Genomic DNA, 27,388 nt, shown 5'->3' on the forward strand with positions numbered 1-27,388 from the left:
GACAGGAGGACTCCGCTCCTCCCTTTACTTTGGGGGCGGTGAGGGGGGTGTGTGCGCTCCGGTGGATGGGGCGGAGAGTGGGGGGGGGGGGGGGGGTCGGGATTCAACGGTCCTTAGACGGGGTGAGGCAACGGTGTAAAAATCCCCCCCCCCCACACACACACACTAATCCTTCGAGACGGTTGTCGCAAATATCTTTCTTACCAGTTGGATTTGTTTACCCTGCGGTGCCCAAGGGATGCTTTGCAAAAATCCAGGCGTTGCACGAAAGAAAAAGATGGGGAGGAAAAAGAGGAAGGGAATTAGGACCGCAGGGGGAAAATGGAGGTGTAGAGAGAGAAAGATAGGTTCCAAACAAAGGAATCACCTAATCAGGTCTGAATACCGCTCCGAGAGAGAAGAATTTTTTTTTTTATTTATTGTCAAAAACATAGGCAAGATAGCTACAAAAATGGTGGAACGTCTTAAGCATAAAACTTAAGCATAAAACTCAATTTGTATAGTCTAGACTCTGGAGGACAGAAGGGACAGGGGGGACATGATCGAAACATTTAAATAGATTAAAGGGTTAAGTAAGGTTCAGGAGGGAAATGTTTTTAATAAGAAAGTGAACCCAAGGACAAAGGGACACAATCTGAGGTTAGTTGAGGAAAAGATCAGAAGCAATGTGAGAAAATATTATTTGACTGAAAGTAGTAGATGCTTGGAAGAAACTTCCAGCAGACGTGGTTGGTAAATCCACAGTAACTGGATTTAAACATGCCTGGGCTTAATGTATATCCATCCTAAGATAAAATACAGGAAATAGTATAAGGGCAGACTGGATGGACCATGAGATCTTTTTCTGCTATCTATCTTCTATGTTTCTATAGCAATAGCATTTAGACTTATTAACAGACTTTGCTTCATAATTTAGGAAATTAAGACTCTCAGAATCCATTTTGAACTTTAAAGAGCACTTTTACAATATCAGAAATGAATGCAGTGAAAGAAAAGAGTCCTTGGAGGGGGGCAGCATAAAAATCAAATAAATAAATAAATACATAAATGCAAAGTCTGAAGAAAAAGGCACATGGGATGCAAATTGCAAGGTATCCCCAGTCACATCCACCCACCCACCCACCCACCCAATCCCTTGTGTCCATAAGCTTTATCAGGTGGATACATCTTTCCTGGTGTCATACTTCTGGAATGTAGAGGCAGTTAACCTTGGGCTGGTGATAAGCAGGTCTGCTCTGCACATCTGTGCAAGGCAGACAGTGGTGTGCTGTATGCTTGCCCAGCCCAATAAAAACAGTTAAAATCTAATAATAAAAATCAATAATAACAATAATATAAAAACATACATACTTAAAATCAGCCTAATTCCAGGCCTGCTGGAAAAGCCAGGTCTTAATGGCTTTCCGGAAGGATGGAGATAATGTGGATCTCTGGAGGCAGTTGGTTCCAAAGGGTTGAAGCCGCCACAGAGGAGGCTTTTCCCTGAGATCCAGCTATCCAGCATTGTTTGGTGGACGGGACCTGGAAAAGGCCCTTACTGGCTGCAGCGAGGTATGATATATACCGTTTCATAGTACATTTACAGCCCTTTCTAATTGGTTTACAGAATCAACATTGCCCCCAACAATCTGGGTCCTCATTTTAGCCACCTCAGAGGGATGGAAGGCTGAGTCAACCTTGAGCCAGTGGTGAGATTTGAACTGCTGAACTACAGGTAGCAGTTAGCTGAAGTAGCTTGCAGTGCTGCATTCTAACCACTGGCAGGTGTTGGTATAAACATAAGCAAAGTAGGTACAGGTAAATTAGGGAACTGGGAGAATAAGACAGGGACGGTAGGCATGATGATGCGCTTACGCACGCCCCTTGGCATGCAACTAGCATGCAGCTGGTTATTACAGTACAAAGAAGCAGTCCATCACTGTCCACCCCTATCCACATCTATCAGGAAAGGCAGAGATGCAGTTGTAAAGGTGTGGCAGGACATTGCTGGCCAAGACTAAAAGACCAAGCTATGCTAGTCTGCATTAGAAGACCCTCAATCTGTTTTTTTTTTAATTTATTTGTCAAACGTGTAGGATAGTACTAATTTGTATAAACATAACAAGTAAAAAGTAACAATAAAAAAGGACAATAGGACAGGGATGGTAGGCACAGTGGTGCGCTTATGCACCCCCGTACAGACCTCTTAAAATGGGGAGAGGTCGACTAGACCAGTGTTTCCCAACCTTGGCAACTTGAAGACATCTGGACTTCAACTGCCAGAATTCCCCAGCCAGAGTTGAAGTCCAAATATCTTCAAGTTGCCAAGGTTGGGAAACACTGGACTAGACAATCTAAAGTTAAAGTTTTTGAGGTTTTGCGAAGAAACCATAGAGTCGAGTAGTGCATTCCAGGCATTGATCACTCTATTGCTGACGTATTTTCTGCAGTCGATTTGGAGCGGTTTAAACTGAGTTTAATCTATTACGTGCTCGTGTATTGCTGTGGTTGAAGGTGAAGTCATTAACTGAAAGGACATTTTGATATATGATGTTATGAGCTACAGAAAATAATATATAAGCTGTACAGGCAGCTATTGCCTCAAGAGGCTCCTGCTTCTTTCCCAAACTCAGTATATCCTTCAGCATGTGTAGCCGGGCAATTAATATGTCTTGTGATGTTTAAGCAATTATAAATTACAAAGCTGAAGTTAGAATACTGTATAGCTGAAAGGCACCTCCAAGGTCTTTCCAAACCTATGATGGCGAACCTATGGCACATGTGCCACAGATGACATGCGGAGACCTCTCTGCGGGTACACGAGCCTTCACCCCAGCTCAGCTCTACCAAGCATGCGCACACGCCTCCCACCAGCCAGCTGGTTTTGGGGTCTCTTGTGCATGCACAGCGGGTCAGGCACATGCAGGAGATGCATACACATGCACAAGGTCACACACACATGTACAGAGTGCGCACACGTACACTGGGGGATGGGGAGTACCGTGGTCACCTGCACATTCATCAGAACGGGGTGCACACAGGGATCAAAATGTGCATTTGGGGCAGATGGAGGGTCGTGTGTGCATTGCATTATGGATGTGCGTGTGCGCTTTTGCCACCCAGTGACAAAAAGGTTAGCCATCACTGCCCTATACCATTCTCCATAGTGGGCGGAGGCAGCAGCCAGCATGGGTGGGTTGACCTTATCCATCAGCCAATGCGGACTGAGCCTGTTTTAGTGACTACAGTGTTCCCTCAATTTTCGCGGGTTCGAACGTTGCGGAAAGTCTATACCACGGTTTTTCAAAAATATTAATTAAAAAATACTTTGCGGGTTTTTCCCCTATACCACGGTTTTTCCCACCCGATGACATCATATGTCATCGCCAAACTTTCGTCTGCCTTTAATAAATATTTTTTTAAATAAACTTTAATAAATAAACATAATCTGAATAGTTGCTAAGGGAATGGAAAATTGCAATTTAGGGGTTTAAAGTGTTAAGGGAAGGCTTGTGATACTGTTCATAGCCAAAAATAGTGTATTTACTTCCGCATCTCTACTTCGCGGAAATTCAACTTTCGCGGGCGGTCTCGGAACGCATCCCCCGTGAAAAGCGAGGGAACACTATTTCACTCCTGTATACAGATAAGACTGTGGTCAAACTCTCCTATCAGTCCTGGCTACAGATAAGACTGGTAAAACTATTGTTGGTACAGTATTTGTCTGTTTTAAAATATATTTGAAAACTAATAATAATAATAAAAAAAGACTGGTCAAACTCTCCCATCAGATTACCTATCTTCACCTTTACTCTTCCTTCTTTCATTTCTTAAGTTCCTTTCCCTGGATCCGTGAGTTCCTGCCCCTTTTCCCTTAAGAAAAATGTTAGCAAACGGAAGAATAACTGATGAGGCATTCTTAAGTAAACAAGCGGCGCATCAAGGGGAAGGGCAGGGGCATACGTAGTTCAGTTGCTGGAATTCCTCAGGGAGCAGTTTGATAAGGGATTGTCTCCTAACACCTTTAAGAGACAGGTGTTTGCATTGTCCTCAGTTCGGGCCTGTGGAGGTCCCAACATCCCCTCATCAAACGCCTTCTGCGTGGGGCGACTTTAAGGTGCCTCCCAGTAGTATTTCGATTTCCTACCTAAGATTTAACGAAGGTGTTGGATTCGTTGACATGGACTCCATGACTCCTCCCTCCACCATCTCACTCAGAAGGTAACCTTCCTGGTAGCCATCACCTCAGCCCACAGGATTTCCGAGTTAGCAGCTCTTTCACCCCACAAAGACTTGTGGTGTCTCTTTTTCCCAGATAGGCTAGTTCTCCACCCGTAGACCCTACCTTCCTCCCCAAGCTGATGCTACCTAGTTTCTGTCCCCTGCCCACTCCCATCCCCTGGAACGCAAGTGGCACACCCTAGACCGGGGTAGGCAAAATTGGCTCTTCTATGATATGTGGACTTCAACTCCCAGAATTCTTGAGATAGCATGATTGGCTCAGGAATTCTGGGAGTTGAAGTGCACAAGTCATAGAGGAGCCAACTTTGCCTACCCCTGCCCTAGACGTTAGAAGAGCGCTACGCATCTATCTGAAGCACTCTGAGGGGTGGCGCAGGTCAGAGGCCCTGTTTGTCTCTTATTTTCCATCTTCCCCAGGAAAGAAGGTGTCCTCGACCACTATAGGTAGATGGATTAGGGTTATCATAGCGAAAGCATACGACTAGGCGGGTATCACTGCTCATTCCACTAGGAGCGCTGTACTTTCCACCGCCTAGTCCACCCAGGCTTGCAGAATGGTCACCTGGGCCTCTCCTTCCACTTTCATCAAGCAGTTCAAAATTGAGACCTTTGGCAGGTGCTGCCCTCAGCAGCAATGGGGAGCCTCCTGCGGGACTATTAGCTTTGGCAGGTCCCACGCTGGCTGCTGTCTCCGCCCATTAGGGAGAATGAACCATTGTTCCTACCTGATACGTTCATTCCCGTAGGTGCGGAAGCAGCAGCCAGACCTACCCGTTCCTTTGGGCTTAGGTGGGGGGGACCCCATGTGTTTGACTGTCTTATACAACCTGCCTTGTATAAGAAAAAAAATGGAATAAAAATCTAAAAATGAGACAAAGGTTGAATATGAGAATATGGTAACTACCAGTATAAAAGGGGGAAGAAAAACTGATTGTTTTAACTTGTAAGAAGTTAGCACCCACCCCTCTCCTACAAAAAGGAATATCCTAGGAAATATTTTGAAAGGCAGAACATTATAGAGCAGTGATGGCAAACCTATGGCACGCATGCCGCAGGTGGCACCTGGAGCCATACCTAAGGGCACTTGAGGCGTTGCCCTGTATCAACTCCAGCTGATTTTTGGCTTTCTTTTCAGCCATTTTCATCTCTCTTTCAGAGCTATGCCATGTGCCATGTCCACCATTAAAACTTCTTTCCAAGCAACCTCCACAAACCCAGTGCCTTTTTCCCCACTTGGAACTGAACCCAGAAGAACATTACTTCCTACAAACTTTTTCTTTTCTTTTCCTCTTTACTTCTAGCACTTTTTTCTTTTCTACTTTAATACATTTTTGATTATTTCTTCATGATGTAAAAACAAAATTATAAACAAGTAAAACATGGCATGAATCATGATCCACAAACGCTTAACACACACCCACACACCGGCACAACCGAAATGCTATTCTCAAAGATGCCACAAGTTCTTTTTGTTGTTGTTGGTTTTTTGCAGATTGTTTTTTGCAGATTGTTTTCTGGGGAAGACGGAATTTCCCCTTGCCATCAGGTATCTGTGACACCAACTTATCCTACACAAGGATAACGATGGTGAAAAGATTATGCCTCAGAGCATACCAGGTGGTACTTTCCTTGTTGAGTCACCCCGGTAGCTCTTTGTGGCTGTGTGGGGTGACAACGTTGCAACTGATTGATGTGTTGGGAATTTCCCAGGCTGTCCCAGTCAGAAAATTGAAGTTAGGGGCATTGGGAACTTTTATCAGTGTTGTTCACAAATCAGAGAAGGAAAACAAGCCATATGGATTCTTCAGGGAGTAAAGGGTGTGGACAGAAAAGTAAACACTGAAAAAAAAGACAAAATAGATTCATTTTTGGAAAAAGAAATCTTCCCAAGCTACCACCAGATAAATCCTGGAGGATGGAAAAAGGCTTTCCCCTATATTTCATAGCCATGAGCATTTTGAAATCTCTCGACTGTTTCTGATCAAATCTTGCCAACTGAAACTTTCTTCAAATCAAAGATGAATCTTAAAAATAAAAAATAAAATCTCCGCACATGCTGTTTTATTTTTTCCTATTATGTGTAGGAAATTAAATCCTTTTTAAAGACAATTTTTTAAAAAGGTGAATTGCAATCAAAGGGCAGATTGCAACATGAGACTTAATGCCAGGTATTTTAGTGTAACTTGACCTTTGCCCCTCTTTTATTATGTTAGCAAAATGCCCTCCCAAGTCTTGTTTCTTGTTACAAATACACATTGCAAATAAAATTACATATTCATATGAGAGGGAAGGGTAATTTGAGGGTCAGCATACTATGGTGCAACTCCAGGTGTAAACAATATTAATTAACTGAGCAAACTACACTTCGAATAACACAGTAACACAGATATTCTTAATGCCACTCTGATTCATTCAATAAGAAAAGAAGCTTAAATATTTGTTATCCATCCATGTACAGAAACCTTCCTGGCAGTACAGTACATCTTCCTCTTTCTAGCAACTGAAAGTAAAATCAAAACCTATTTCATATTTCCCAGATCTTTTGTGAATTATAATAATATCAAGTAATCATAAAAGTAACATAGTAGGGATAGTACAATACGAAATAACCAAAATATTAAAATAAATAACATTTAAAGGGAAAAATGAAAATACGGTAAAAAGAGATCTACATAGCATCAGCAGGCATTCGATTAAAAACTTTAAAATGCTATTGAACTTACAGATAGAAACAAATTGCTCTATTGTCTCAGTTTTAAAATCTAAAAAGATTTAAACATTGGAAAAAATAGATTTCCGAAATCTAACATCATGAGTATAAATTTCTACTTATGTAAAATAATTATTTTTTTCTTGACAGAACTGAAACTTTTATGAAATCTATTCCTGTTATGAAAGGATGGCTAACATTTTCATCCCAACTCCATTTTAGATTCACAACCAATTTTGTGAGGGAGAGATAGTGAATTTCTCAAGGTAAGGTCCACAAGTGAGTGGAAATTTGTGTTCATGTCTTTCTAAATATAGGTGGCAGGGTTGTCAACCTCAATTTCAATAGAGGGACGCATCAGGGTTGTGTTTGACCTTGGGAGGGCCAGGGGGCATGGCCAGCTCGACGTCACTCATGTTGGGGGCGCCTTTGGTGGCTTGAGCGCACTCCCAGTGAAAACTGGCTCCCGAGCTCTGTTTTCACTGCAACAGCTTCCAACTCTCTGCCAGTAAAAACCGAGAAAACTACTGGCAGTGGCACTGTGGGCTGGCCCGTCACTCTTTCCAAGGCAGCGCCATGGGCCAGATCTAAATGCCTTGTGGGCCGGATCCAACCTGCGGGCCTTGAGTTTGACACCCCTGATCTATGTGGTCTTTTACATAATATCAGCTGTCTCCATCCTTTCTAGCTCAGGACTGGCGTAGGCAGCGGGGGTGGGGATGGTTTTGCGTGTGTCTGCCACTTTCACAAATGCAGCTTCATGTGCACGTGCACTTACCCACCACTTGCATGGCCCAGTTCTGAACAGGTTATGGCCTGGAACTGGGCCACAGACTGTTGTGGCCCTCCAGCAGCCCATGCAGCTGGTAGTGGATCCCATCTGTGAAGAGGCTGATTGTGATGCGCTAGTGGTCTGTGTAGCTGGTACCCGAGTCGGACTGTGTTCTGTCTGGCCGAATCAATTACCAGAAATCAAGACTCACTCATGCTGTTTCCAAAGTCCCAATAAGCAGGGTCTATTGGTAAAGCAATTTCTACAATTAAATGAAAAAAGGAATTTCATTCTGGCCGCAATTCTGTAATTATTTATTTATTTATTATTTATTTATTGGATTTGTATGCCGCCCCTTTCCGTAGACTCGGGGCGGCTAACAACAATAGTACAAAACATCATGTAAATCCAATACTAAAACTAATAATAAAACAATTTAAAAACCCTTATTTATAAAACCAAACATACATACATGCATAAATTGTAAAGGCCTAGGGGGAAAGAATATCTCAGTTCTCCCATGCCTGACGGCAGAGGTGGGTTTTAAGGAGCTTACGAAAGGCGAGGAGGGTGGGGGCAATTCTAATCTCCGGGGGGAGTTGGTTCCAGAGGGCCAGGGCCGCCACACAGAAGGCTCTTCCCCTGGGGCCCGCCAAACGACATTGTTTTGTTGACGGGACCCGGAGAAGGCCCACTCTGTGGGACCTAACCAGTCGCTGGGATTCGTGCGGCAGAAGGCGTTCTCGTAGATACCCTGGTCCGGTGCCATGAAGGGCTTTTAGCAAGAGATAAGACAATCTGGGAGGCCAGATAGAGTCATAAATCTCCGCCTACACTCACAGACCAGGCTTCATCAGCTTATACAAAAAGCCAGACTCAAAGTCCATGGAAGCAGAAATAGCCTGTCTGCTTCAAGTCACCTTATAGAACCTTGTCTATAAGTGTTCTACTAGTTCCTTCAGCCTTCTAACTTTGTAGATTTTGTAATGATTCAGATTGCTGATTTAACTTAATCTACCAACAAATACGTTCTTGTAAATAGGAAATATTTTCCAAGATACCTTGAATGTTGGCCTCTCTATTGTATAGAATTTCAGGATAAAATTTCCACCTTTCTTTGATCGTTGAATCAGTTTCTGTCTGTGCATTGGCATCCTTAATATATCAGTTTCAGATTGGAATGTCTAAATTTGGGAATCTTTCCATGTCTGTTTCCACCTTTGATATCTTTACAGCCATTGTTGCAGAATGCTTATCTCTCTGAAAGTGTTAACTTCATTTCTGAGATCTTTGGCTTCTCTTTTTGGAAATTGGAATTATTTGGTCCAATTTAGTTTTTTCTGTCTCTTGGTCTTTCATAGTGTTTTATCACAGTTACTCTTAAGAACTTTATTTTTTCTCCATTGTATTGTTTTGCTGGTTTGTTACCAATGTGGTTTACAACTTTAAAGCAGGTTCTGATGTGCTTCTTCGAAAATGGTGAGCTTGATCGTATTAAGGAAACTGGTTGCCATAATTATTCTACCCCAGCTTCACTTGGAATTTACAAGTATTTTGTGATTTGTCTCACTGTCACTCATTGGCCACATCTTTACTAGTGAAACTGAACTCTTCAATGACAGTTATTTCAATTTCTATATCCCTTATTGTGATAAACATGTAACCCTGGCGGGGGTTCCCCATCATTGCCACTACTGGTGTGGTTGCAGGCGCAAATTTGCATCTGCTTGCACGCCAGCAAGAGATTTGGCTTCTGCACATGCATAGGAAACCAAATCTTGTGCAAGGACGCACACATGTGTAAGACTTTACCGATTTTCAGCTGTTTCTGTATTGGGGATGTGCAGAGGTGCATACAACTCCATTTTTTCCTACCGGAACGCCACCCCCCACTGTCCACCCAGGAATCCAATATTGATGTAACCCCATTCTAACAAAATGGTCAGTTTTCTAGAATTAGCAACAATTCTCGTATAGTTCCTTAGCTAGTTCGATTTTGTACACGGTGCCTAGAGTTCAGTACAAGAAACTGTACTGTAGGAAATTCCCTAAAGTTTGTGTCCCTCACAATTTGTTTACCTAATTTCTAACCTAAGCCCCCAATTCTCCACTCCACAGGAACCACAAGGGGCATTCATAGTAAGATCCAACAGACTTCTAGTTATGACTAGACAACATACTGTAATGTTGCTTTCCAGTTTTCAGAAGTGTCTGCTGAGAACAGCTTTGCATGGAGCATCAATCATACAGTTCTACATCAAGTTTCTATACAACAGTAACTCCTGAACTCCTTGGGATCTGCTTGTAAAATTTTAAGCCCCAAACATATTTACTCAATTCTACCACCTTGGTTGCTTTATGAAGTCTGTTGGAGCAGTTTCTACCCTCTTCTTGTTTCTAGTTCATTTTTCTTAAGAATTGTTTTTGTGCAACATTGGAAAAACGAAAACATACCTACTGAGGAGGACTTAATAGAAAAAATAATGTGTGCTGAAATGGACAAATTAACAATGGAATTAAAAAATAAGGATGAATCAGAATATTATGAATGCTTGGATTGGTTCTATTGACGGCTGGAAAAAAGGAAACTAATGATACATAGTCCAAAAAGAATAAAAAATTGGGGACTAAAAGAAAGAGATCGGTGAAAAGGGGAAACGAAAGGAGAGACACTATAGTAAGATAAATGCATAGAAACTGTATATAATATGTATAATAATAGCTATGTAAAAGAGATTGAGCACAATAGGAATGTAAACCAGGTATGTCAAACAATGTCCAAAGCTTTTGTTTTTTGTTTGTATGTTCATGTACAGTATAACTATTTTTGTTTTAAAAAAAAATCAAAGTTGTTGACCGCTCCTTGGATTTTCTAGTCCGATTCTGCTCTCCCCCCTTCTAGCTGCCACCTGGCATCCTTCTCACCCTCCATCCTCATTTCACCTGATCCTTCCATCACTATTGAACCCAAATCCAGGCAGACAGCAGGGAGAAAACTGTTGCGTGTTCTCTCAAGTAAGTACTCTTCTTGCGTCCCATTCAGTCTCTAACTCCTATTTCCTCATATGGCTTTGCTAAGTTTACCGCTTCCTGTTGTTCTCCTTAGGCATCTCTTCCAGGCATGCCTGTTCCCTGGGTCAAACTAGTTCTGCATCAAAGTCCCCAGATCTACATCCTTTGAACCTCTCATCTCTACAACTTTTTATACGATTTCCAAATTCCAACTATTGCTTCATCCTCTCAGTTTTATGGGCAACCATTCCTTCCCATCGGAAGGTCCTACTTAACATTTTATTGCAGGCTCCCTACTGCTCATTGAGAAAATCTCATGCCACAACCTCCCACTTCCTCTCCTTTAGGTCCATTTTTCTTTGTTTTGCCTTATTACAAATGCTGGACACCCAGATTCCTAGTACTCAAGTTACTGTCTTGCCTCAATCAACTAATGAAAGAGTTTGCCTTCGGAAGTTGTGTGAGACTTTCAAGAACAGATTGTACCGCCATTTGTCAGAAATGGTGTAGGGTCTCCTGCTTGGGCAGGGGGTTGGACTAGATGATTTATAAGGTCCCTTCCAACTCTGTTAATCTGTAATCTATAAGCCTCTCATTGCAAACACTCTGTAGTTGCTCCAGTTTCATTTCCCTAATTTTATTGCAAAATTGGACAGGCCTCTCTCATCCTAAATTACGCTGAAGATGTAACTTATCCTGGTAAGGAAACACTTGGAAACCAACCCACAAGCTTTGAGAATTAACTTTCATCCTAATTCTCTGGAAGACTGAGTCAACCATGAATTGGTCAAGATCTACTTCCAGACTGTGGGCAGAGATTACCAGCAATACTGCATTTAATCACTGCCCCATTGTAAATTATGGCTTTTTTGCCAGATATAATGGCTAAAAAATGATACACGATACTCATAAATGTTGCCATTTGGTAAAGGATTGATATAGGAATGATAAAAGTCATCCTTCAGGATTTTTAGCCAAATTAAGTAGAGGTAACTCCCCAATTGGTTATGAGGCAAATCATACATATAACAAAATAAAAACAAAAAATAATGACTTTATCTTTAAAAAAATCTGTTGGTGATCTAAGATGCTAAAATCTGATCCCCAAGAAAATAAGGATGCTTAAGGGTGTACAGAATGAAATATCGTTTTAACAATATTATCTGCCTAATTAGTCAGGTAGACCTCGATTTACAACAGTTCATTTAGTGACTGTTGAAAGTTACAGTGGCACTGAAAAAAGTGACCTGTGTCCATTTTCACACAACTGTAGCAGCATCCCCATGGTCACATGATCAAAATTCAGGTGCTGGGCAACCAACTCATATTTATGACTGTTGCAGTGCCCCAGGGTCATGTGATCACCTTTTGCAATTTTCTTACAAGCAAAGTCAATGGAAAAGCTACATTCATTCAACAATTGTGTCACTAACTTAATAACTGCCGTGATTCATAACTGTGGCAAGAAAAGTCATAAAATGGGGCAACATTCACTTAACAAATGTTTCAGGTAGCAGCATAAATTTCAAACTCAATTGTAGTTATAAGTTGAGGGCTGTGTTAGGAAATACTCTCTTCTAGTGATGGCGAACCCTTTTTGGTTCACGTGCCAAAAGTGTGTGTGTGTGTGCTAGCATGTGCCCACACCCTCCCCCCCACACACATGCACACAGCCCGCCCACCTCTGCTGCCCCTTGAATATGTGCACGGGCCTTTCGGAAGCCTGGTAGGTGACAAAAATGCCCAAATAGGCAAACCGGAAGTTTGGAAAATGCACTTCTGGTTTGCCCATTGTGCTGTTTTTTGCACTCCGGGGCTTCAGGAAGCTTCCCTGAATCCTCCAGAATGCAAAAAACAGCATAACGGCAAACTGGATGTGAATTTTTCTGAACTTCCGGTTTGTTCATTGGACAATTTTTTTGTCTCAGGGGCTTCAGGGAAGCTTCCCTGAAGCATCCGGAGGGCGAAACAGCAGTTCCCAAGGACAAAAATTAGCTGGTCAGTGCACACATGGCAAAGTCTCGTGTGGCGTCCGATATGGCTTTGCATGCCACCCATGGCACACGTGCCATAGGTTCACCATCAGGGCTCTATTCTTTTATGGTGCATAAAAATTTTGTTTCCTCTTAATAATAGGCTGTTCCTGGGGGTTTTGTTTTCTTTTTATTGCAAACACTCCCAAACTCACAGCATTTTCATTTTCCTTACAGAAGGGGATGGAAAATGAATACAATAGTTCCCTCTGAAGAGAAGCCAAATGTAAACATACTGTTGAATACATTGTCTTAAATCCATACAAAGAAGAGTGACAACTTTTTTGCTGTTTGCACCAGAAGATCATGCAATTCTAAACATCACTGCAGGTACTCTAAAAGGCTCCTGAATGGTATGTCCTATAAAAAGGTTAAAAAGCCAGAGGGCAAAACATGTATGCTTGCTACTTGTCTTAAAGAAGGCAAGGTGCCACGTTTAAAACGAACAAAACTCCCTGATAATTTCGGACGAATGATAAGCTCAGTGAGTGCAAAATATTACAGGAAATGCTACGAGTGTCAAACTGATTAAAGTTCCTGAGGCAAGTGGTGTCCTAGCCATGGGAATCTTGAATAACAGAAAGGTCTTGAATCTCCAGAACAAGGTTAGAGCTGAGGTTGGAGAGATGAAGCTATTCCATCCTCCTCATGTATGATTGAGTCAATTCTTCTCATGATACCCACAGCCAAAGAGGAAGAAGCATAATTAGCAAGAATGAGGGTGATTATTTTCTTATCACAATAAAAAAAATATTTTAAAAAGATTTCACAAAAAGTAAATCCTAATTTCTACTGGTTTAGGTTCTAATTCTTATATTTTTTTTGTAAATTCTTATAAGAATTTGTAAATACAGTGATACCTCATCTTACAAACGCCTCGTCATACAAACTTTTTGAGATACAAACCTGGGGTTTAAGATTTTTTTGCCTCTTCTTACAAACTATTTTCACCTTACAAACCCACCACCGCCATTGGGATGCCCTGCCTCTGGACTTCCGTTGCCAGCGAAGCACCTGTTTTTCCGCTGCTGGGATTCTCCTGAGGCTCCTCTCCATGGGAAACCCCACCTCCGGACTTCCATTGCCAGCGAAGCACTTGTTTTTGCGATGCTGGGATTCTCCTGCAGCATCGCAAAAACACAGAAGTCCAGAGGTGGGGTTTCCTATGGAGGGGAACCTCAGGGGAATCCCAGCAGCGCAAAAACGGGCGCTTTGGCTGGCAAAAGGGGTGAATTTTGGGCTTGCACGCATTAATCGCTTTTCCATTGATTCCTATGGGAAACATTGTTTCGTCTTACAAACTTTTCACCTTAAGAACCTCGTCCCGGAACCAATTAAGTTTGTAAGACAAGGTATCACTGTATTGTAAATTCTTATAAGCTACCAGTGTTTCTCAAACCAACTGGAGAATTTTGGGAGTTGAAGTCCACACCTCTTAAACTTGCCAATGCTGAGACACACTGAGCCATCCAGTGTCTCTTTCAGCTTGAATAGGTGTTGAGATAGAGCAGCTATAGGCAAGAAAAATGAGGAAATGATTGCCATTCTCACTCATATACCAAGACCTAAAAATTGTATTTTTTTTTCTTTCTACATATCAGGAACCTGGCCCATGAAGTCTTTTAAAAATCTTTTCCTACTTTAACCCAGGAAAATATACACCCTATTTTCTCTATAACCTTACTTGGTGAAACGTCTGGGTGCTATGTAATTTTTGCCTTTCCAATTTGTCATTATGTTCAGCATATGGCATGTGTAGTAATTATCACCAGCTTTCCAAAAGTGTGATTTGAGCTCTTCTAAAGACATTCCCTTCTTCCAGCAATGTTCTGCCTCTTCAAATCGTTTTTTGAGATTTTATAATATTTCTGCTTTTTCTGTAGGCTTTCCTACTGATGAATACCATTTCTTATCAGTGCTCAAAAAACATTTCATCAAAATTCAACCCAATGAAAAGATGCATTCACTATGGATATTCCTTCCAAAATAGCTTAATTTCCCCATTTCGCAGCTGTGACCTAAAGAGAATTTGAACATTCAGTTTTGCCTTATGGGGATAATAATCTCTTTGCTTAATGGTTTTATTGTTGCACTAAAGCAATTATCAATTCATGGAGTAATAAAGATGCTTCAGGTTAAGTGGTCATTTGGAAGAGCTGGAATGGAAATGAAACATTGAAGGAATGGACCTATTAAGTATGCATAATATTAAAGAAGTACAGTGATACCTCATCTTACAAACGCCTCATCATACAAACTTTTCAAGATACAAACCCGGGGTTTAAGACTTTTTTGCCTCTTCTTACAAACTATTTTCATCTTACAAACCCACCACCGCTGCTGGGATGCTCCGTCTCCGGACTTCCGTTGCCAGCAAAGCACCCGTTTTTGCACTGCTGGGATTCCCCTGAGGCTTCCCTCCATGGGAAACCCCACCTCCTGACTTCTTTGTTTTTGTGATGCTGCAGGGGAATTCCAGCAGGGGAATGCCAGCAGTGCAAAAATGGGTGCTTTGCTGGCAACGGAAGTCCGGAGGTAGGGTTTCCCAGCGAGGGGAGCCTCAGTGAAATCGCCGCATCGCAAAAACACAGAGGTCCGGAGGTGGGGTTTTGAGGACTTCGGTGTTTTTGCGATGCTGCGATTTCACTGATGCTCCCTTCGCTGGGAAACCCCACCTACAGACTTCCGTTGCCAGCGAAGTGCCCGTTTTTGCGATGCTGGGATTCCCCTGCAACATCGAAAAAACACAGAAGTCCGTGAATTTTGGGCTATGCACGCATTAATCACTTTTCCATTGATTCTTATGGGAAACATTGTTTCGTCTTACAAACTTTTCACCTTAAGAACCTTGTCCCGGAACCAATTAAGTTTGTAAGACAAGGTATCACTGTACCTGTTTCTATGACCTTTTTGTCCTTGGATGTTCTCTTTGTTTGGCTTTGATATCACTCTTAGATATTTGATATCATTCTTAGATATCTGATATCATTCTTAGATATCTGATATCATTCTTAGATATTTGATATCATTCTTAGATATTTGATATCATTCTTAGATATCAAGGCAACAAGGATGTTGGAAGTGGATATTTGTAATTGAGATGTTGAAAGACATTCTTCCACATTCCTGAAGAGGACTCTGATTTGGCTGAAATGTAGTGAAAGAGACATGCTGTCGTAGCTCCTTACCTGAATTTGCCTGAACTAGAAGGATCTGTGTTTGTACATCAGCTGCAATCACTGAAATGCAATATAAGGGCAGCTTCCTCTGTGTATGTCTACACAACCATGTTTCAAATATGACTTTTCCTCTTCCACCGGGATTTGTACAGAGATCCTCACAGGAAAGGAGAATAACTATTAAGCTGCATTGCACAGGATGAATTCTTCAATTCACAATATTATTTCAAGGTCCTAAAAAGCTAGAATAATTTTGTTTGTGGAATGGAATGAATGGAATGAATTTCTTTCATTAATGTCAAATATTGGTTAGAAAATAACGAACCTGAAAAACAGGTTTGTCTGGAGTCTTTCTACTGATGATATTAAAATCAAATTCAAAAAAATAATAATACGCTGTATCAAAGCTCTCTTTGAAAGCTTTGGGAAAAGATGCACATTAAACTCTTTAACAGTGGCCATGGTCATTATAAATTTATCCCAACAGCTAAGGAAAGGAATTTAACATTAAATAGGTTCTGCTTTTCTTTTTTTACATGTGTAAACAATTTGTATTTGTTTCCAATTGATTAGGTGAGACAGAACTTCAGAGGTAGGAGTTTGCCTGTCATCTATTGCTGTAACAGGGTGGTGGGTTGTGTGATACTTGCAGAAATCTAATTTGTTGCTTTTTGCTGTGGTGGGTAGCCAGATAGAGGGGGAGGATAGGACAACTGTGCCTTTTTAAAGGAAGTCACATGATCAACTGCTGTGCAGATTCCCTCTTTTACAAAGCTGTTAAAGAAACAATGTCTGTCCCAGGGGTGGGTTCCGGATTCTTCTATTGCCAGTTCTCTCGGGGCCGTGCCGCGTGGGTGGGCTTTGCATGGACGCACACATGCACCGTACTATAAAAAAGCTGCAGAAGCAAAAAACAAGATGGTGGCCCTATGGCACTGAGAGAAACAGGTCAGCGGTATGGCAGGCCTGGGTCACTGACACTTCCAGCGACCCAGGCTGCCATGTTATTAACAGTTCTGCAGAACCGGTCCAAACCGGTAGGAACCCACCTCTGGTCTGTCTTCCTTCCAATCACATGGAGTAGATCAGGGATATCCAAGCTTGGTAACTTTTAAGACTTATGGCCGTTAGCTCCCAGAATTGACTGGTTGGGGAATTCTGGGAATTAAAGTCCCATTCTGGGGAATGAATTTGCCAAGCTTGGGTACCCTGGATTAGATATTTAAGGAGTTACTTGTGAGTCTAAAACAGCCATTACCAAATGTACTTAGAAAACAATACCTGTGCAGTCTCCTGGGGAAAAAAAAATCATTTCTTTCTAGGCATTGCCTAAAACACAGCTGCTAGGATGCTGCTTTTGAACACATACAATCTAACATCAAAATATTTAATGGAAAGAAACTCTCTATTGATTAAAGGTAAAAGGCAGCAGCCACATTTTTTTCTAAAAAAGTAGAAATTAAGGCTTCTTTCAAGACCAAAAGAGGTACAGTCCCTTTCAGAGGTAGGCGCTGACAATACCAGAAAGGAAATCCTTGTTTCAATTAACCAACACCTGGCTAAAAATTTCTGCAGCAGGAATATCTTCTCATATTGTTGCAATGCCAGAGAAGCAAAATTTGCTGGAAGCTTCCCTTCTTGACGTAAGTGCAGCATTGGAACTCCATGTCATTAATTCAGAGAGTGGCGTTTTCTCCCCCTAACACAGTGCATTGGTAATGGAAAATTCTGCAAGCTGCAGGCCAGCACCTTTGAGAAACATGGTGAAGGATATGTGCTTATGGACTCTCAGAGCTGGTGTTAAACAGGAGTCTATTTCATATCCCTTCCGCTTTTACACTGGGGGAGAAGCACCTATTCCCTTCCAGAACAAACCAGAAACAGCAGACAGTGGGGACAGAACCAATGAAATTGGTGCTAATCCTGCCCTTGGTGGTGAACTCTATGAGGCCCGCTGTCATTGGTGGATAACACGAACAGAAGCGCCAATGCCATTCTAGTTACAAACCTCTCACAATAGTAAATAACGTTGTATATTTACCAATATTCAGGAAAGAGAGGGGGCTCTTTTGAAATATAGGCAATAAATCCAATCACTGCTCTTTTCTTCTAAACTTTCCCTTGAGAGTGCAAGAAAATACTGTGTGGGAATTCTTCCTACGTATTTATCAGATCCTCCCCCTAAACGTGAAGAAGCCCAAATCAGAACCAATAGTCTGGAATTTAAAAGCATCTTTCTTTCGGATCAAATGTACTGTGTAAGGGTACTAGCATTAATAACGACTCTAATAAATAGATACAGGGAAGAGGGGAAAGCATTAAACACACCAAGATGGACAGGTTGGGCTGGCACACAGATTTAACACACATTCATCTGTTCACTTCTTAAAAAGGTACAAAACCAATTTTTTTCTTTCAAGTATTAAAAAATAAGTTAATGAACATTAAAGGATCTAAAGTGACTAAAGGGCCAGGATAAGTCTTCTGCTTCATTTCTGACGTGCAAAAAAAACAGAAAGGAGAAAAAAAGAAAGAAAAATATTCCCCCAAAGAATCAAAAACCTACTGAACACCCCACTCTTGGACAGTTTGAAGCTGGAGTCCCCACGAGATCCCTCCAAACGCTTCAAGAATGAAACATCTTTTGATAATAAGCACTTTCCAGTGTCTTAAATGGTTATCGAGTTCATAATAGGAACAGTTCCAGGTGATCAGAAAATGAGGAAAACAGCTTCTTTTTTTAGTCCGGAGCACTTCGTGGCCGAAAGGAAAAAAAGTTTGCATGCTGGATTTGCTTGGAAAAATGGCAACTTGTGGAAAACGCAGAGAAGAGGATGGGGAAAAAAAGTCTGCCACTGTCCCCATCTTTGTAGAAATAACAAGAAACCATGTTTAAAGTTCTTCCAAGTCTCCTCTCAACATTCAGATATGGATGTTCCTCCATACCCAGACCACAGCGGCAGCTTCGGATTTCTTTGGTGAGAAGAGCGTATACACAGTGTGCTTTGTGAGTGGTTTGCTCTTCCAAAGGCTGCTACAAGCTGGCCTTTCAGAAGATTAGTTAGACACTCCTTTCCTTTGTTATTTAAATGAACAAATCCATTAATACCACAGGTTGGGTAAATATGAAATGAACAGGTTATGGCCCACCTAAGTTGGTTAAAGTCCTTTTTCCTTTTTTTAAAAAAAAAGTCACACAAAATAATTTCTTTTTTTAGTCTCTCTCGGAGATCATACAAACACACAACGCAAAAAGACATTGACCTCTTGCACAGGTCCTCAAGGAAGGCACGCAATCTCAGATCACGACTTCATTCTCGGCTCTTGTAGCCTCGCCCAGGACTCCGAATCCTTACAAGCAACCCTCTTGAGCAAGAAGCTCCTGGCTCAAGCGCTCAGCTGCTGCAAGATTCCTGAAGCAATTCCTGCTCCAAAGTTGTCTCTCCTCTAACCAGGCAGCTCCATCTAACTCGGCGCATGCCAAATGGACGATGCAGATCAGCCACCAGTCATGGCGATAAGACTCAGGACCAGTTCAAGTTGAAGCCTTTGGACAGCATCACCGCTTCTAAATCCTTGTCTTCCTCCTTCTCCCTAAGGCGCTGCTCTTCAAGTAGAGCCACAAGGGAATCTCTCTGCTCCACCACCTCCAGCATTTCGTTCAAGATCTTCTTCTCCTCCGAGAGTTCTTCATCTGTCTTCAGCTGATCTGGAGAGAGGGAAAAATAGTAAGCCTGTCAAGACAAGATGTTCTAAGGCAGTGATGGCGAACCTGTTTTGGTTCACGTGTCAAAAGGGGTGGGTGTGCTAGCAAGTGTGCACGCGCCCACACCCCTTCCCTCTACCCCCCCAAACATGCAATCCCCCCTGCGCTGCCTTCTGTGCATGCACATGGGTCTTTCTGAAGCCTGGCAGGCAGTGGGTAGGTTCATACCGGGGTGGTCTAGAGCAGTGTTTCCCACACTTGGCAATTTGAAGAGGTCTGGACTTCAACTCCCAGAACTCCCCAGCCAGCAAATGCTGGCTGGGAAATTCTGGGTGTTGAAGTCCAGACCTCTTCAAATTGCCATGTTTGGGAAACACTGCTCTAGAGAGCTGCATTGGTGTGAACCCACTGATTTTTGGTGACTTTTTTTCCTGGTGTCTCCGTGTCAGAAGAAGCCCCCTACCCTAGTGTTAAGGCTGACCTTTATACTTCACTGAGGGCTTCTTCCACACAGAGACGCCAGGGGGGAAAAATCGCCAAAAATCAGTAGGTTAATACCGGCACAGCTCTCCAGACCACATCGGTATGAACCCACCACTGAAAATCATGTCTAAACCGGCAAACTGGAAGTGCATTTTTCTAAACTTCCGGTTTGTCTGTTGGGAGGGTTTTTTGCCTCCAGGGCATCCAGAGGACAAAACTGCCTTTCCAAAGGCCGAAAATCAGCTGGCCAGTGTGCATTGGAGCTGAAAAATAGAAAAGTCTCATGTGCCTTCCCATAGGGTTCTGTGTGCCATCTGCCGCATGCGTGTCACGGTCCTAAGGATTTGGGACATCTTTATTTCTACTGAGAGCAAGAAACTCCCTACCAGACTTACCTTCCACTGCCATCCTCTCTCGAAGCTCTTGCTGTAGCCGGCTCTGCCTGTCCTCTAATTCTAACTCGCGTGCGCTGAAAGGAAAGGAAGAGAATGGTTAATTATGGGTCATTTCACCAGGAACCTCAGCTATGATTTCAACTCAAGGATTCTCAGGAAATGGTATATATTCCAATATTTCCCTCTTTTTAAAAGGAATGACAGTCAAGCAAGCTTTCAAGAATAGTGACAACCTTCAGTTTTAACACCTGTGTTATTTTTGTGGCATTGACATTATTTCCAGGATCAAAGAAACTTCACGAGTGCATGAACTCAATAATCTTTAGTGAAATAAAATGTTCAATCCTCTTCCATGGATTATAAAGGAGGACTGAGAAGAACCGTTGAAACTTACCTGAACGGTCTTCTCGATGCACTGCAAGGAGAGTCCAGGATGGGTAATTCTCAATCTGATTGGTCGGGACTGAGTTTAATTTAAATATTAGGGAGTCACCGCCCCCTTAGCCCTCCAGTCTAAAGGAAAACGAAGGAGCAGTAAAACTAACAAACTTTATTAAACCATGCAAGAAAACCTTCTAACAGTAACCCCGGTCCCGAATTCGGGCGGGTCTGGACTCTCCTTGCAGTGCATCGAGAAGACCGTTCAGGTAAGTTTCAACGGTTCTTCTCCAATGCACTTGCAAGGAGAGTCCAGGATGGGATATACCCAAGACATTAACTAAGGGAGGGAGAAGGTCGGACCGGGGGCTCAGAGAAAGAACACACCCGCTGTAATACCCTCCTCCCAAAAGCTGCCTCCGCAGAGGCAAAGGAGTCAATTCGATAGTGTCTGACAAATGAGGACGGAGCTGCCCAAGTGGCCGCCCTACAAATGTCTTCCAGTGAAGCCTGGGTCCTCCAGGCCGCTGTAGTAGCCGTGCTGCGTGTGGAATGTCCAGTAAGTCCCTGTGGAACAGGTGATCCCTTAGATCGGTAAGCCTCTCTGATGCAATCACACAACCAGCGGCTTATTGTCCTAGAAGAGACTCTGGTGCCCAAGGTTCTAGTTGCAAAGGAGACGAATAAAGCCTCCGAAGTCCTGAAGTCCTGAGTTCTGCGGATATAAATCTTCAAAGCTCGTCTCACATCGAGCTTATGCCACCGCAGCTCCGAAGGGTGAGTCCCATGGCTACAGAAGTCCGGAAGCACTACCTCCTGTGCCCTGTGAAAGGTGGAGTTGATCTTAGGAAGAAAGGCTGGGTCCAGTCTCAATACAACTCTATCAGGGTGAAACCTACAGAGGTCCTCTCTGGTAGAGAAAGCTGCAATCTCAGAGACCCGCCTGGCAGATGTGATTGCCACCAAGAAGGCAGTCTTGAGTGTTAACATTCTGAGCGATATATGGCGAAACGGTTCGAATGGGGGACCCGTTAAGGCATGGAGTACCAACGACAAATCCCAGGAAGGAAACCGATGTATTGGTGGTGGCCTGATGTTGGTGGCCCCTTTCAGGAAGTCCCTGATCCAAGGATGTCTGGCGAGGGAACGGTAACTGTCTCCACCTATGATTGTGGATAAGGCGGCCACATGACGGCGCAAGGTGTTAGGCGCGAGTCCTTTTTCTAGGCCTGACTGAAGAAAGCTTAAGACCAAGGGAGGGGAAGCTTTTTGTGGATCCACCTCCCGCTCCTCACAGAACCTGGAAAAGGAAGCCCAGGTTGCCTGGTAAATTCGTCTTGTCGAAGGTCTGCGAGCAGCCTGAATCGTGTCGATAACTGCATCTGGCAAATTCTGACGCTTTAGATGTTGCCGCTCAATCTCCACACGGTCAGCTGCCACCACTGAGGCTCTGGGTGGGAGATTGAGCCCTGTGAGAGGGAGATCCGGTGATCCGGGATCCTCCAGGGGGGTGACACTGACAGTTGCATCAAGTCCGCAAACCAGATGCGGCGAGGCCAGTAAGGAGCCAGCAACAGCACCTCCGCTCGTTGCTCCAGAATCTTCCGCATAACTCTGGGGATGATGGAGATCGGTGGAAATGCGTACAGGAGACCTGGTGGCCACTGAATTCGAAGGGCGTCGACCCCCTCCGCACCCGGGGTCGGGAAGCGGGAGAAGAAGCGTGGGAGCTGAGAGTTGCTCTGAGTAGCAAACAGGTCCAAGAGTGGCCTCCCGAACTTTTGAACAATGTCCTGAAAAACAGCGGGATCCAGCTGCCACTCCCCTGGATCCAAGGTCTCCCGGCTCAGCCAGTCCGCGCACACATTCTCCACCCCCGAGATGTGCTCCGCTGACAGGGAAGCAAGGTTGGCCTCCGCCCACCTGAGTAGGGACTCCGACTCCCTCATCAGTCGTCGAGACCGTGTCCCCCCCTGTCTGTTGATGTGAGACCGGGTGGAGACGTTGTCGGTCCGAACTAGGACATGCTGACCCCTGACCAGGTCTGCGAAACTGAGGAGAGCCAGGGAAACCGCCTTCAACTCCAGGAAGTTGATGTTCACCTCCCTCAGGTCCGATGGATTCCAAAGGCCCTGGGCCAGATTCGAGGAAAGATGGGCTCCCCACCCAGTCAAGCTGGCGTCTGTTGTCACCGTGAGAAGGTATCGTTCCAGAAAGAGGGAACCCCTTGTTAGAGCTGGGGACACCCACCACCGTAAGGACCGTCGAACCTCTGAGTCGAGATGTACTTGTAGGTGGGAATGGCTGATCTTCCTCCTCTGGAATGGCAAAAGGAACCATTGTAGAGGCCGTAGGTGATACCTGGCCCATGGGATGACATCGATACATGAAACCAGTGTACCGAGAAGTTTGGACAGGAAGGAGAGTCTGGGGTATCGCTGTGATGCCAAGCCCCGAACGAGCTCCCTGATGGTGGACTGCCTCTCCTGGGACAGGAAGACAAGGCCCCTCCTGGAATCTATGGTGGTCCCCAGGTGAGCTAGACGAGTCGTGGGAGTCAAGTGGCTTTTGTCGAAGTTGACCGAAAAGCCATGATCCTGGAGCGTCTGGATGGTTAGATGTAAGTCCTGAAAAGCAAGGTCTCTTGTCCTGGACAGAATCACGATGTCGTCTAGATAGGCCATCAGGCGCACCGATTGCTGCCTGAGACCTGCCGTCAGGACATCCAGCAGCTTCGTGAAGGATCTTGGGGCCGATGAGAGCCCGAAAGGCATGGCCCTGTACTGAAAATGGGCCCCATCTAGGCTGAAACGCAGATATTGACGGTGAGGCCGAAAAATGGGGACATGGAGGTAGGCCTCCTTTAGGTCTATGGACGTCATGTAGTCCCCCTGGCGGATGGCGGCCAGAATGGAACGCAGAGAATGCATTCTGAACCTCCTGTACTTTACATAGAGGTTCAGCCGTCGAAGGTTCAGTATGAGACGTGCCCCTCCTGAAGATTTCGGGACCAAGAATATCGCCGAGTAGAACCCCATACCCTGTTGAAGTAGGGGGACCTCCTCGATTGCTCCTATCTCCAACAGGTGGGACACCTCTTGATAGAGGAGCCTCTTCTTGGAAATATCCAAGGGGGCACGACAAGGTAGATAGCGGCAAGGTGGAGGGCGAAGAAACTCGATCTGCAGACCTTGTGAGACCGTGGCAGTCGCCCATGGGTCCGATGAGGTGTTTGTCCAGACGTCTGAGAAATGGATTAGCCGGCCGCCCAAAGGAATGTCCATAGGAGAGTCATTTGGTTTTCCTGAATCCCCTGCCGGAACCTCTAAACGGGCGGCGGCCCTGGAAGGATCCGCGATCAAATTGCTGGTTCCTGTCCGAACGAAAGGAACCCTGGCCAAAGGATCCTGGAAAGTAGGACCTCGACCTCTGGTTATTGGCCGAGGTGAGGTCATTCCGAAAGGGCTGCCTCCGTTGGTAGGGGGCAAAGCGCCTTCCTTGCTTTTTGTTGGAGTTGGGCATGACCTTTTTCTTGTCCCTGTCCTCCACCAATACGTCGTCCAAGATCTCTCCAAAGAGCTTCTTGCCCTTGAACGGTGAAGAAGCAAGGGCCCATTTTGATTTGACATCGGCCTGCCAATTCCTCAACCAGATGAGTCTGCGGGAGGCGACCGACGAGGCCATTGCTCTGGACGCGAACTTAGCGGCATTAACTGTTGCGTCAGCGGAAAACTCTGTGGCCGCCAGCAGTTTGTTCAGGTCCTGGCGCAGTCTCGCATCTTGGGGATCAACTCTGGACTGGATGTCTTTTATCCAGAGGAGCGTAGCTCGATTAAAGAAAGAGGCCGCAGAAGCCGCCCTTACAGCCCAAGCTGACATCTGATGAGTCCTGCGAATGACATTGTCCGCCCTCTTGTCCTCAGCCCTTAATCCTTCTTGAGACTCCGAAGGAACAAGGGCATTCGAGACCAGGCCGGTTACTGGTTTGTCCACTATGGGTAGCTCTAAGAGATCCTCCATGGCCTGGTCAAAGGTGTAGAAGCGCTTGTCCAGGTTAGACGGGCCCTGGGGTGTCGCAGGGTTCTCCCATGGGCGCTGTACTGTCTCTAGGAACAAGTGGGATGATGGGACATTGACAGTCTCCTGCTGTGGAAACACAAACAGGCCCCCTGCCGGCTGACCCAGAGCCGAAGGAGCTCCCTGACCTCCTTCTCCCGCCTGGTCAATGGTCATTTTTGCCTTGTTCAGCAAAGTCCTGAAGAGGGAGGATTTGAACAAACCGGGCAATGCAGGCAGTTCAGGTGGTTGTTCATCTCCGGATAAGTCCTCCTCCGCCTCGCTGAACTCATCCCTGGAAAATTCATCATCATCTTTGGACTCCAGCATGGATTGAGTGGCTGGAGCTATCCAGGGGTCCCTGAACCTAGGTGGAGCAGGATCTGCTGGTAGCTGCTGTTGCTGAGCCACACTAGCCTGCCCCTGAGTATATGCACTAACAATTAAGTCCTGCAGGGCCTGGGGCATACTCTGCCAGGCATCCTGCGCAGTGCGTAATCCAGCTGCCGTGGGGGTGAATGTGGCTGCTTGTGACTGCCCACCTTGTGGATGGATAGGCTGTGGAGCAGCGAATGTGCAGGGCCACGTAGCTTGTTTTCCAAATGCGAGGGCCTCTGGCCTGGGAGAAATGGAGGATTGGAAAGGCCTCTCTGGTGACCAATCCCTTTCAGAGGCCGAGCCTACAACCCCTGAGGTGAAAATGGGGGAGGCTGGCGGGGGAATGGCACCTAAAGGCTGAGCAGTAGATGCAGAAGATCTCTGGGAGGCCTCAAGCTGTTTTTCAAGCGCTTTGATGCGCTTCTCCGCTTCTCTGAGCGAAGCCCCCTGGGAGGATTTGGATTTGGACTTGGAAGCCCTCTCCTTGGGGGTACTGGGCCTGTTGGCACCGGCCTCCTCCCCGGCCTGGGCCGTTTGATCAGCCATGGATTCAAAAAACCTCACAATTAGCAATCTGCGAGGGTGAAGAAACGACTCTGCTCACACACCACCGACAAGAGACACGAGGACAGGGCAGAAAAGCGCCTGCGTGTCTTTGTAACAGAAATAGGCCCTCAGAAGCTGAGCCAATGGGAAACGCCCCTCACCGGCGCTGGGGAGGGGGCAGCCTGGCGAGAGCAATAACGGCCTGCTGCTATGGCAACCCTTGATACATTTGGGCGCGAAGCAGCTCTCTCGGCCGATGTGCCTTCAAAATGGCCACCGGGCCGTTGCCCCGGCAACCCTGGATACAATTGGGCGCGTCAGGGGCCGTTCGGCTCATTGCGGCCTCCCAAGATGGCCGCCGGGCCGTTGCCATGGAAATGGGCGGGAAGCCAAGCTCTCCCGCCCTCCGGCTTCTCTTTCGTCGGCTCCCCCACTGAGGCCTCGCCGATGCCGATCGCTCCTCTCAGCTGGCAGTCGGGTTCGTAGCGCTAATCAAGATAGCGCGGAGCGGTGGGGGGGGGGCGCTTGTAAAGCCCTTCATGGAGGCCCCTGTCCGAAGTGACAGGCGGCCTGTGACCTATTCGCGCCGGGAGGGGCGGACCCCCCCCGAGGCGTCAGTCACCCCCTCGGCTACCGGGCGCTGCCACGGAAGCAGACAGCCCGGGGGCTCTCTCTGTCTCCCACAGGCCCTTTTCACAATGTGGGGAGAATCACAGAGGAGCAGCAGCTGGCAGAGCAAACCCTCTGGAGGTTTAAACCCTGGCTGCCCGAGGAAATCCAGTCCCCCTGCTGCACCTGAAAGACAAAAGCAAGAGAGAAAAAAATATATTAGTACATTTTATTAATAAAACTCATTTTGTAAAACAAAAAAGGAAAGGAGAACAAACTCAAAGTCCCTTTTACTGCGACTGAGTTTTTAGACTGGAGGGCTAAGGGGGCGGTGACTCCCTAATATTTAAATTAAACTCAGTCCCGACCAATCAGATTGAGAATTACCCATCCTGGACTCTCCTTGCAAGTGCATTGGAGAAAAGGGAGTGTGCACATGCTCATCTTGGCCGCAACCCGGAAGAGGAGCTGCCCAGGGTGCATGCACCCCCCTGAAAATAAACTTCTAATTTCTGGTATGCGCATGCGCGCCAGCCAGCTACTCTTCTGGGTTTCCAATCATCTGGCTGGCATGTATGCTCACACAGGAAAACGGAAGATCATCTCTTCCAGTTTCTGGTACTGCCGCACGCACGAAGGCCAGCTTATTATTCACGTGTGCCTGTGCACCAGAGCTGGGGTGGCGCAGCAGGTAGAGTGCTGTACTGCAGTCCACTGAAGCTGACTGTAGATCTATAGGTCAGCGGTTCAAATCTCATCACCGGCTTAAGGTTGACTCAGCCTTCCATCCTTCCGAGGTGGGTAAAATGAGGAGTCGGATTGTGGGGGCAATATGCTGGCGCTGTTAAAAAGTACTAATATGTTGTAAGCTGCCCTGAGTCTGTTGTGATTCAGCCTGAGGCTCCTCAGG

General features: G+C 45.1%; 1 protein-coding gene across 7 annotated transcripts in view; it reads right to left on the minus strand.

Moving 5' to 3' along the window:
• Window positions 1-18,144: 18,144 nt before the first annotated feature.
• The window catches only part of MICAL3 (microtubule associated monooxygenase, calponin and LIM domain containing 3), a 286,121-nt gene continuing 276,877 nt past the window's right edge, over window positions 18,145-27,388 (minus strand). For 6 of the 7 annotated variants that reach the window (XM_070756490.1, XM_070756492.1, XM_070756489.1 and 3 more), the window contains 2 exons: window positions 20,512-20,585; window positions 18,269-19,636 (listed from right to left, as the gene is read on the minus strand). In XM_070756490.1, coding sequence (XP_070612591.1) covers window positions 19,452-19,636; window positions 20,512-20,585 — 259 coding nt within the window. In that variant the 3' untranslated portion in view covers window positions 18,269-19,451. Of the gene's footprint in view, window positions 19,637-20,511; window positions 20,586-27,388 lie in introns of all 7 variants that reach the window. The other variant, XM_070756493.1, reaches the window with a different exon arrangement.

This window comes from Erythrolamprus reginae, chromosome 6 (genome assembly GCF_031021105.1).
Source record: "Erythrolamprus reginae isolate rEryReg1 chromosome 6, rEryReg1.hap1, whole genome shotgun sequence".
Classification (NCBI taxonomy): domain Eukaryota; kingdom Metazoa; phylum Chordata; class Lepidosauria; order Squamata; family Dipsadidae; genus Erythrolamprus; species Erythrolamprus reginae.